The sequence below is a fragment of the Moschus berezovskii genome, chromosome 11, assembly GCF_049115385.1.
Source record: "Moschus berezovskii isolate FMDL1 chromosome 11, NW_MosBer_1.0, whole genome shotgun sequence".
NCBI lineage: Eukaryota > Metazoa > Chordata > Mammalia > Artiodactyla > Moschidae > Moschus > Moschus berezovskii.
In genome coordinates, this window is record NC_142470.1 from 8,322,326 (window position 1) to 8,334,042 (window position 11,717).

General features: G+C 55.8%; 1 protein-coding gene across 1 annotated transcript in view; it reads left to right on the plus strand.

Moving 5' to 3' along the window:
- The window catches only part of ENG (endoglin), a 31,661-nt gene extending 20,048 nt beyond the window's left edge, over positions 1-11,613 (plus strand). The window contains exons 4-15 of the mRNA XM_055399416.2: positions 2,167-2,329; positions 3,232-3,394; positions 3,681-3,810; positions 4,261-4,435; positions 4,677-4,819; positions 6,747-6,884; positions 7,112-7,150; positions 7,762-7,878; positions 8,219-8,470; positions 9,527-9,581; positions 10,603-10,704; positions 10,831-11,613. Coding sequence (XP_055255391.2) covers positions 2,167-2,329; positions 3,232-3,394; positions 3,681-3,810; positions 4,261-4,435; positions 4,677-4,819; positions 6,747-6,884; positions 7,112-7,150; positions 7,762-7,878; positions 8,219-8,470; positions 9,527-9,581; positions 10,603-10,704; positions 10,831-10,955 — 1,602 coding nt within the window. The 3' untranslated portion in view covers positions 10,956-11,613. The remainder of the gene's footprint in view (positions 1-2,166; positions 2,330-3,231; positions 3,395-3,680; positions 3,811-4,260; positions 4,436-4,676; positions 4,820-6,746; positions 6,885-7,111; positions 7,151-7,761; positions 7,879-8,218; positions 8,471-9,526; positions 9,582-10,602; positions 10,705-10,830) is intronic.
- The last annotated feature ends 104 nt before the right edge of the window (positions 11,614-11,717 follow it).

An 11,717-nucleotide genomic window follows, 5' to 3' on the forward strand; every position in this document is an offset into this window, starting at 1 on the left:
GTATTGAATTTGCAAGATTTGCTGTAATTTACATGGCGTAAATTGGAGAAAAATTATTTTTTAAAAAATTAAAATTTTAAATGTCAGACACATCCACCAGAGAGAGAGAAGGTCCACTGGCTGGGACCACAGTCGGGGGGCTCAGGGCTGGAGGAAGTGGGGTTGGCCGGCTGCACTGCCTCGTTCACGTTTAAGGCCCTGGGAGGTGGCCCCCCCAGATGAAGCAGCTGTTGTTTACAGCCAGAAAAAGCAGAGGGGAGAGAGCCGGAGCTCGGGGGAGAGCAAAGAAAACCAGTGGGAGCGAGACACAGAAAGAAATATGGAAACGGAAAGAGGGCCGGCCTGTTGTGGGAGGAACGGATGGACTGAGAGCCTAAGGGTTCGAGGAGGGGGAGAGGAGGAGGGGACCTGAAGACAGGCCCCGGCCCGGGCTGCCTGGGACGCGGGCCTGGACAGCGGGAGAAGCTGAGGGGGTGCGCGACCGGCGGCAGGCAGTGCAGAGTCAGGCGGAGCGGGCCGGCATGGAAGCCCCCGACGCCCCGGGAGGGCAGGCGGAGCGCAGCCAACCCGGACGGCGGAGCGGCACCGACCCCGCGGCTCCCAGTGCGGGCAAGCCGGGCCGGCCACGGCTCCTCCCCCGCCTCCCGCTTCCCCGCTTCCCATTCCCGGGCCCTCTGGCGGCCCAGCCCCGGGCTCTCGGCCCGGCGGGGCTCTGGCTGACGCAGGGCACATGAAAAGCGCCCGCCCGCCCGCCGGGCCGGAAGGTCGCAGCGGCCGCCGGCTCCGGCCTCGGCCACGCCTTCCTCCCCGGGGCTAAGAATACCCGGGCCCGGGAGACGGGGCGGATGGGCCGCCCGGGCCGCGCGCGACCTCGGCCCGCAGCTTCCGGAGCCGGCCCCAAGCAGCCGGGGCCTGGACGCCTCTGGAGGGACCAAGAGCCTCACCGGGGGAGGGCGCCGGACTCTGTGTCAGACCCGGCGCCAAGAGCTTGACCAGTGCCCTTTAATCCCTATTACTTCCCATTTTACAGAGCTGACCCTGAGGGTCAGATGGTAAAAATCTCCCCCTCCGCACCCAACCCAACTCTCTAGCTCTAAACGACTGCCCCAGCCCTTCCATGGGGTGGGGGTGGGCACTGGGCTCCTCCCCCAGGTCCTCATCTCTTTGCCCCCTTGTTAAAGTCCTGTTCCATTCCAAGCGGGCCATTCTAGGATGTCTTGCCTATTTCCACTGTCAGGCAGTCCCGCCTTACTATCCAGTCTGAAGCTCTCAAGCTGCTGCTGCTTCAGTGTAACGCCTCTGGCTTTGGAGATGGATGGAAGAGGAACTCTGAGTCCATGGCCCCAGCAGCTTCCTATGAATCCTTTGACTTCTACCCCAGGAAGGCTTTCCTGTTTGCTTCTCTAGCCCACCAGAGTCTCTGATGAGGGATGGGCAGTGGAGGCAGTGAGGTGCTGGAGCCACCCAGATCCTCATCTCTGTTCATTCAAGGGACCTGTCTTGCTCCTTTTGTTTCCTGTGGAATAATACCCTCTGTCTTCTGTTGTTTCAAATGGCGTGAGGCATGACTGGTCTCTGGCAGATCTCCCAGAGCAGGGACCAGTTGTCTGTCTTTCCTTCATTTATTATCCACGTCTTCTATCTTCCCTTCTCCATTTCCATGTGCGGGAGCACCTGCCGTGTGCCAGGTGTCAGGATGAAGCTGCCATGTCAGGATCTTCATGGCTGGTCTCAAGACCCAGCACACAGTCAGATAAATATTTCTTAGTGCCTACTGTGTGTCAAGCCCCATGCAGGGGTGGCCAAGCCAGGCACTGTCCCTCACAAGAGTGTTGGGGAAACCGACGGGAGCCTCACGCTAAGTGCAGACTGAATGAAGATTTATGGAGGGGTGGGAGGGTGATGTTTGAACAGGTGGATGAACATGGATGTGTGTTCACCCAGCCCCCCCAGGCGTGGAAAAGAGATGGGGCAGATCTGGCTCTGAGGGGCCCTAGTTAGGGGCCTGTGGGCTGACTTCGGCTCCACCAGCCTCGGCCTCCTCAGCCCTGGCCTTCTCTGCTCAGTCAACTGGCTGCCTCCCCCAGTTATCTCCTGACCTCTGGCATGGGACAGAAGGCATTCAGGCCCAGGGACAGCGTCCTGAGCTGCCACATGTCTCCCCAGGACTCCAAACTGGTCTTTCACGAGGCCCTAAATGCCAACACCACACAGCTGCCATCCTTCACCACCAAGGACCAGCTCTTCAACTGGGCGAATACAAAGGGTCCCATCGCCTCTGCTGCTGAGCTGACCAACCCGCAAAGCATCCTTCTTCGTCTGGACCAAGGTCTGCCTCCCCAGTAGCCTCTCTGGGTTCAGGACTCCGCTCTTGAGGGATCTGAATTCCTCTGTCTCATTCCTTGGATGTGGACACTAAGGCACCAAGATGGGATGTGATTTGTCCTGGGTCGCTTAGGACAGTGGTTACCCTTTCATCAAATGGTAGATTGAACCCTGTGAAACTGCTGCCATTTGTCAGTCCCTTGACCTACAAAAACAGCACTTTCATATTATTTATTGTGTCCCTAGTATGTGCCAAGCCCTATGCCAGGCATCTGGGGACCCTGTGGGGACAAATTCAGATCCTGCCCTCCTGGAGCTGGCACTGTGGTAGGAAGATGATAATAGACAGGTATACAAATTCTATAATTTCAGGTCATGGTAAATACTATAAGAGGGATAAAAGGGGGATGATGTACAGGCAGTTGCTGGGTTGCATCCCTAACATACCATTTATACCTTAAATAAAATGTGTTGACAGATGAGGAAACAGAGGCCAGGGACTTGCCCTGGGTCACTCTGCTGTAAGTAGATTTGAACCCAGGTCCTCCCAAGCCCCCACTCTTTGCTGCTCCATCCTGCCTGCATGCGTGCCAAGTTGCTTCTGTTGTGTCTGCCTCTTTGTGACCCCATGGACTGTACCCCACCAGGCTCCTCTGTCCATGGGATTCTCCAGGCAAGAATACTGGAGTGGATTGCCATTTCCTTCTCCAGGGGGATCTTCCCGACCCAGGGATTGAACCCCTGTGTCTTAGGTCTCCTGTATTGGCTGGAGAGTTCTCTTTTTTTACCCCTTACACCACCTGGAAGCCATCCTGCCTGCCCCACCATTACTGTGGGAGAGGGTGGGCCTGTGTATTAGATGCTAGGCTGCTCCAAGAGGAGACTGAGGTGCGCTTATCTCCGCAGCCTCGAGCTCACCGTTCTGCAGTCTGGAACCCCAGAAGGACATGGGCCACACGCTCGAATGGAGCCCGAAAGCCTACGCCCCGATCCGGGGCTGCCGCTTGGAAGGTGTGGCTGGCCACAAGGAGGCGCACATCCTGAGGATCCTACCGGGCCCAGAGGCCTGGTAAGGGTGCCAGCCCCACCCGCTATAAAGTCCCGCTTCTGTCCAAGCCTTAGCCCGGCCCCGGCCTGGTTAGAGAACTGTCACCCCCGCCTATGTCTGGGCCCCGCCCATTTCCACGCCCACCCGACAGACCCAGGACAAACCAGGTTAGGAGCGCAGTTGCTGCTCAACCGACCCCAGGTCTTGTTCTGGCCCAGCAATTCCTGGTCAAGCTTCCCGGCACCGCCCCACACCCCGCACTACCGCCTCGCTGATGCGGGGGGGTCCGTCTCCCCCCCACATCCAGGCCCCGGACAGTGACCGTGAAGTTGGAGCTGAGCTGTGCTTGGAGAGATACTGACGCCGCCGTGCTCATCCTTCAGGGTCCACCCTACGTGTCCTGGTTAATTGACGCCAACCACAACATGCAGATCTGGGTGAGTCTTGCTTTGAGACACACACAGCCCCGTTCAGGTCTTCCCAAGGCTCCTCAAAGAAAAAACCCAAACTTCCTGCACCATCACCCCAGCCCTGAGCCTTTATTTACGATGATCCTTCTGCCCTCTCTGCTCTACCTATTCTTCCTTCAGACCTTCACCTAGATGGCACCTCCTCCAGGAAGCCTTCCATGATCCCTTAGAGAGGCCCCTAACCCAGCCCACTGCATCAGGGAAGTCTCCTGGAGAGGTGAACTCCAGGCTGAGTTGAAAGACAGACAGGAACCAGTAGATGAGGGGAGGTGGTCCAGGCAGGGGAACCAGCAGGAGCAAAACAGAGCCTGACTGAGGCCTGGCAGACCCTGGCCAGCCTGCAGGCACACCTTGCCAGGCTGTGTGGCCCCTGACTGTGTCCGTAGCTCCCTGCTCTACCTCTCTTCCTGTCTTTAGACCACTGGTGAATACTCCTTGAAGATCTTTCCAGATAGGATCAACCCTGGCTTCCAGCTCCCAAACACAACCCAAGGACTGCTGGGGGAGGCCCGGAGGCTCAACGCCAGTGTAGTAGCATCCTTCGTGGAGCTCCCTCTGGCCAGTGATGTCTCTCTGCGGACCCACAGCTGTGGTGAGCACCTGGGTCCCTTCCCTTGCCTCCCTCCACTCCCTTCCCTGGCCCTCTCCTGGGATCTATTGCTACATCCACCTGCTGTGTGAACTGGGAAAGTTGCAGCAGCTGATGGGAGCCCCATATTCCTCATGTGCATCTCAGGAATGCTGAGAGTACCTAGCTAGAGAGATGCTTAACACCTCAGCGCACAATGAACCCCACAGTGACTGTCTGCGGGGGCCCCTCTGCTACCCCACAGGCAGTGGGCTGCAGCCCTCACCCACACCAGTGGAGATCACCACTCCCAATAAGGGGTGCAACCAGGAGCTACTTCTGACCCTGATCCAGCCCAAGTGCTCCAGCGATGGCATGACTCTGGTACTCAAGAAAGATCTTATCTCGGTAAGGGAGCTCCTGGCTTCCAGTCCAGCTGACACGGGTAACTGATCCTTCTTCTGTCCTAATCCAGGAAGGAGGACCAATCACATTCCTCTACGAGCCTTAGTTTTTCCACCTGTAGAATGGGCTTGATAATGGTCCCTACCAGGTGGTAAGGATTACAGGAGGTCTCACGACCTCACCTAGTGTTGAGCAATGTGTTAGGTGCTCAGTTGTGTTTGACTCTTTATGATCCCATGGACTGTAGCCCTCCAGGCTCCTGTGTCCATGAAATTCTCCAGGCAAGAATACTGGAGTGGGTAGCCATTCCATTCTCTAGGGGATCTTCCTAACCTAGGGACTCCTGTATTGCAAGCATATTCTTCACCCTCTGAGCCACTAGGAAAGCCCAAGTTCATATGTACTTAATAATATCACTTTAAAAACACATTCAATCCCATCATATTGAGATGCCATAATTAGCTCCTCCTCCCTCGTTAGACATTTGGGTGTTTTCAATTCTGTAATATTATAAATATGCAGGAAGTGTCATTCTGCATGAAATTCTTCTTTAAATAGAATTGTTTTCTTAAGATAGGTTTCCACATCAGTGAGATTGCTGGGTCAAAAATGAGGGAACATTCTGGAAATTTTGATACATGTTGCCAACTCGCTTTCCAAAAGATGATTCCAATTTTAACTGCTGATTAATAAGAGCACTTTGACTCTCTCTCCAAATTATTGTTTTTTTGTCTAAAAAACTTTGCTGATGTGGGAGGTGGAACCTTGTCTTCCACTCTTGTTTGAGTTTCTGCTTCTTTGATTAGTAAGTAGTGAGTGTGGACTTGATACTGTGTGACTGATAATCAAAGTCTCTGTAACTTTGTGGCTTGGTATTTTTCTTCTTTAAAAATTTTTTTTTTCAATTGGAGGATAATTGCTTTAGAGCGTTGTGTTGATTTCTGCTGTACAACAACATGAATCAACCATAAGTAAACATATGTTCCCTCCCTCTTGAGCCTCCCTCCTTTGGTATTTTTCTGGATTATTTCTTTTTTTTCCCCTTGATTATATCTATAAGCTTTTTACATGAAGAAAGACATTTGTGGCCTTTTGTCTATCATTCGTATTGAAATAATCTCTCCTCGTTTGTTATCATTCTTTAACTTTTCGCCAGAGTGTTTCTTAATTTTGGGGATGTTTGAAAACATCCGGCCATCCTAGCTGGCCAGCTTCTCCTTTGTGATTTTTTTCTAGTCTTTCTGAGGCAGAAAGTCTCTCTGCTAGAGTCTTGATGAGTGATGCATGTTCTCAGGGATTGTTAGAATGACATTTAACTCTATGTCCATGTGGAAGTGTTTTGGGGTGTGTGGTATCAGGGCCAAGGTGAAGCTCCATCTGTCTGTGGCCCGTCTCCTCCTTCTCACCTGCCTCTACCTGGCCCAGCAGATGCCTGGGAGGTAGCGGAGGTGGTGCAGGGATCAGCAATGGCTGGCATTACTGCCATCCTCCCAAGGGGCCTGGATGCCATACACTGTCACCCACTGATCTTTGGAACATTACACTCAAGTTAAAAAGAATATTCTAGGTCTATAAAGATACGCACAGATAGATGTCTGTGATTTATTATTCAGTGAGAAAACTAAGCTAAAGCCTGACAGTATGATGCCATTTGTTTAAAATGAGGGGAAAAAACCAAAGCCACACAATTTCTCTGAATGCATATGTCTAGAACACACTCATGATGTCACAGATATTATTGCTAGATACAGAAGTGTGTCAAGTTCAGGAAAAGTAGTAACTCTTAACGGGTGTAGGATGATGAGACCTAACAAAAATCGGGATGGGAGCAGAGGCGTGGCTGTTCGATTCGAGACCCCTGGGGTGTGATGGACAGGCCCTGGGGGGCCCTGTGCCTCCTGACGGTCCCTCCCCCGCACCCCCGGCCCAGACTCTGCTATGCACTGTCACAAGCCTGACCTTCTGGGACCCCAGCTGCCAAGCTGAGGAAACCGAAGACGAGTTTGTCTTGAGCAGTGGTTACTCCAGCTGCGGCATGGAAGTGATGGAAAATGTGGTCAGTAACGAGGTAAGACCTGGGGTGGGAAAAAGGGATGGTGCCCCCTCCAGGCGCCTCCTGGATCTTCCAGGCAGAGAGGCTTTGGGGAGAGCAGGTGTGGTGCTCAGTAGGAAGATAAGACAAGCTTAGCCATTGGTTGACTCAGTTTCCCCATCCAAAAAAAATGGGTGCGTTGGGTGGGATACCCTCTGGGCTCCTCTCGGGCTCTGACCAGCTCCTTGGCTCTCGTCCTGCAGGTGGTCATCAGACTCCTGTCAAGCTCATCACCGCAGCGGGTGAGATGGACAGTCAACGTGCTAACCCATGTGGTCCAGGGGGAGCAGACCTCAGGAGACTCAGGCGCTGATCCTGGCAAGCCAATGTGTCTCCAGTGTGCCCCAGTCTCCCCTTCTGTGCAATGGGGGCAGTACTGTTCAGGGTCATGTTCTCAGTCTCTCAAGGCAGAGAGTTCAAGCACCAATTGGCTGTGTGGCCTTGGGCAAATCACATAAGCTTTGGGCCCCAAAGGTCCTGTTAATAGGAGTATAAGAAAGGAACCTCCTATGGGATGAGCTGTCTCCAAGAGGAGACGTGGGGAGCATGGAGGTCTTGTGTGGAGCAAGTTCTTTTTCTGGCTGTGTGGCTTGTGGGACCTTAGTTCCCCAACCAGGAACTGAGATCAGACACCAGGCCTTCGGCAGTGAAAGCACAGAATCCTAACTGTTGGACCGCCAGCGAATTCCTGAGAGCAAGTTCTTGATAAATATCAGTTGTGGTGGGGAAGAGGGAGGTTTAAGGTGAGGAGGAGGGTCAGGCAACAACTCTGGACCATGACTCCTGCTCCCACCCCTTAGCTTTCTCACTGGGTGCCTCCCAGACCCACCAAGCCTCCCGCCCATCCCCACAGAGAAAGGTGCAGTGCATCAACATGGACAGCCTCTCCCTCCAGCTGGGCCTCTACCTCAGCCCGCACTTCCTCCAAGCCTCCAGCACCATCGAGCTGGGCCAGCAGGGCTTTGTGCAGGTACCGGACTTGGACTTGGCCGCTCAGGCCTGCTGCCCCCTGGGATCTTTCAGAGCTTTTCTTTCTCCCCAGTGGAACTTGACGTCCCAGGGGGAGAAGGGGGCCAGCCTGGTGCAGGGTTGTAGGGTGGGGGAAATGGGCGGAGAGGCGGAGCTCAGACACTGGTTGGAATGTCACCTCCTCCTCCTCCTTTGCTCCAGGCAGGCCAGTAACTGTCCTTCCACCATCAAAGTTCCCAAGCAGGAATTCTAGAATGAATCTAGCTTATTTCGCAAGAACAGGTAAGGTGGAGAGTTCCGAGTAACTGACTGGGCCTCGGCCCCCTTACCTACCCATGCAGGTGAGCGTGTCCCCATCCATCCCTGAGCTCATGATCCAGCTGGAGAGCTGCCAACTGAACCTGGGGCCCGACATGGAAATCATGGAACTCATCCAGGGCCAGGAAGCCAAGAGCAGCTGCGTGAGCCTGCTGTCCCCGAGCCCTAGTGGTGACGTACGCTTCAGCTTCCTCCTCCGTGGCTACATGGTGCCCATGCCCACAACTGGCATCCTCAGCTGCTCTGTGACCATGCGTCCCAGGATTCGGTCCCTGGTGAGTGGGGGCCGGGCCCAGCCCAGCTTCAAAGTTGGTTTCTGGGTCTGGAGTTTCCAGGAAGGGATGTGATAGACCAGGAGGTTGTGGGACCATTGGGCAAAAGACAGCCACAGGCAGACATGTGGCCTCTGGGTACCAAGGGCACTCTTTCTGCCACCTGACAGCCTTTGGATGGCTGTGCTATGTCTTGGGACACTGATCAGATAAGCAGCTGCAACCACTATCCATCTGTCCATCCATCTATCATCCCACCCATCTATCCGTATTCCCACTGTCCCATTCAGTCATCATTTATCAGCTGATGCTTCTCACCATCCCACCCAGTCATTTCATCCAGAGTCCTTCCACCAGCCCAGTCATCCATCCATCCTTCTACAATCACACCCAGTCATCATCCATCAATCCATCCACCCAGGAATCCATCCACCCAGGAATCCATCCACCCACCTATCTTATCCATATAGTATGATCACCAAGGTAATCTCAACAAACAGGAGACCTCGGGGAAGAGGGTTAGTACAAAGGACAAAATTCTGGTTTTCTGCACTTACTGGTCACAACATTTCACCATCCAGCGTATACCAATTCTTAGACACTGGGCCCTGGACACACGCACACACACACAGTCATCCCCAAGCCTTTGCACACAAAAAGGTCTGCAGGATGAGAAGCTTCTCTGGTTGTATGAAGCTGGGGAAGCCTCTGGGACCACTCCTGAGTGGGCTTTCCCTGGGCCACAGTGAGCCAGGGCTTCTGGGCATTCATAAGGATAATGGATGCAATGGCCCCATATTCCTCATGGGAGTTGGGAGCCGTTCAGGAACTCACAGGAAACACACCAGGAGCAGCCCAGAATTGTCTGGCTGCCACCCTTCCACAGCACAGATCTGCCAGCATTTGCCCAGAGGCCCCCAGCCAGAAGGTGGTGCGGATGGGGCTCAGAGTCAAGGCCCCAGGGTGGGCTGTGGCAGGCCAGGGTCACAGAGACAGGGAGGAAGCCTAGAGCTTCCTCTCAGAGGCTATGCCACACCCCGGGCTCTCTTCCTCCTCCAGGAAGTTCACAAGACTGTCTCCATGCGCCTGAACATTGTCAGTGCCGGCCTGCATGGTGAGTTCTAAGTCTCCCCGGGGTTCCAGGGGCTGAGGTCAGAGTGGGGCGCAATGGACGCTCAGAGGACCCCAGAGAGCAGGGTCCACAGCTAGGGTCTTCCACATGGAGAGCATTTGCTTGTGACCACTTCACGGGATCGCATCCCAGGCCTTTGGCTCTTCTTGATCCCCAGGGTGGCTGGCTGACCTTGCTGGGGGATGGAGCCTCCTGGAATCAGGACTGGACAGGACTTGGGGGCAGTGCTGGCCTCTCCTTCCCTAAGACCGCTAGTGTGGAGGATGCCCCTCAGCCCAGCTCCCCCCAGCCTGTCTTAGTCCCCCCTGGGCCCAGGTGCCCCCTGGGCAGAAGAGTCCCTGCTACTGAATGGAGGTGGGAGAAGCAGCCCCTTGGCCATCCCACCTGGGCCTGGATGGAGCCTCTACGCCCCGCCTACAATCAAGAGGGCAGGCTAATGACCCCACTGTGGGGATGGGTGGACTGCCGTTTCTGGGGTCGCACAGAGTCGGACACGACTGAAGTGACTTAGCAGCAGCAGCGGGGATGGGAACTCAGAGGCCTACGGGCAGGCTGCCTGGCCCATAATCAGACAGGCATTAGTAGTGCAGAAAGAGTGAAGCTTGGGAAAACCCAAGAAGAGAGCTGAAGGGCCCTCAGGGGCGCTCTGGCTTTGAACTCTGGGCTCTCAGGCCCCACTCATATTTTGCTCAGATTATACCATCCAGCCTCCCTAAAAATATATCTCTACCAGCCTCGGGAGGCAGAGACATGGCCCCAAAGGCCTGGCTGGGCCCTTTTGGGGGGATGCTCATAGCAACACAGCTTCATGCCACGTGTGGGTGTGATGATCCCATTGGCTTGATGAGGAAATGGGTTCAGAGAAGTCAGGGTCAGTGGCTGAGCTGAGGCTGGCACCAAAACCTGCACTCCTGGCTGGCACAACAGGGCGGGGAGTGGGGATGGGAGTTGCAGGGAGGAGATGGCGGTCCTGACGGCAGCCATCCTGTCCTTGGTGGTGCAGACAAAGGCCTCGTCCTGCCTGCCGTGCTGGGCATCACCTTTGGCGCCTTCCTCATCGGGGCCCTGCTCACCGCCGCGCTCTGGTACATCTACTCGCACACGCGTGAGTATCCCAGGCCCCCTCAGTGAGTGCTCAGGTCCCCTCCCTCACCACCTGGGGGAGCCCAGCGCAGTCTCTGGGGCAGTGGGGACCCCTGGCCGGGGCCCTGACCTCCACCCCTGCCCCCAGGTCACCCCGGCAAGCGGGAGCCCGTGGTGGCGGTGGCTGCCCCGGCCTCCTCGGAGAGCAGTAGCACCAACCACAGCATCGGGAGCACCCAGAGCACCCCCTGCTCCACCAGCAGCATGGCGTAGTGCACAGCCAGCGCTCGCCCAGCGGGAGAGACTGAGCAGCAGCCAGCTGGGGACCACTGGCCGTGGACTTGTCCCGGGACCCCAGCCCCTCCACATGACCAAGGATGAACCCTGCCCTCTGCACCCGCCCCTGCTGCCTCCCTCCCAGAGGCCTGCCGCCAGTGGGAGCACCAGCTCGGAACGCCTTGGGGTCCCCCCACCCCACCCCAACGAACCTTCAAACCCAGAGGGCCTGGGGTGCGGCTGCCCGGGACCGCAGAGTGAGAGTCCACTGCCCTGTATGTCCACATTGCTGTAAACACCCAAGAAAGTCCCTGTCATTGAACCCGGATCCAGCACTCGGTGACCTGGGCCGGGCAGGAGTTGAGAACTCCAGGACTCAGTCCAGCCCACCCAGGCTGACGGCGCCTCCTCTGTGGAAACCAAGCCAGCACAGAGCCACCTGCACCTGCTTCCAGCGGTCTCCGCGTTGGAACTGGCATGACTCTGGCGGGGAAACAGAAGCCTAGGGGCGCCCAGCCTGGGAGTGGAGTGGGGGAGCCTAGCTCCTCCCTGCAACTGTCACACAGAGACATCCCCCCACGCCCACCCCACAGGCAGTCTGTCCTGGGTCCTCCCCTGTATACTCACCACCAATAAATCAGACCATGAAACCAGAGCTGGGCTGGGCTGAAGGGGAGGGCCACCTACACCAGGGACAGGGGTGACTGTTCTGGGTTCAAACACCACTTCTGGGCTGCGTGACTGTGGACAGGTCCCATG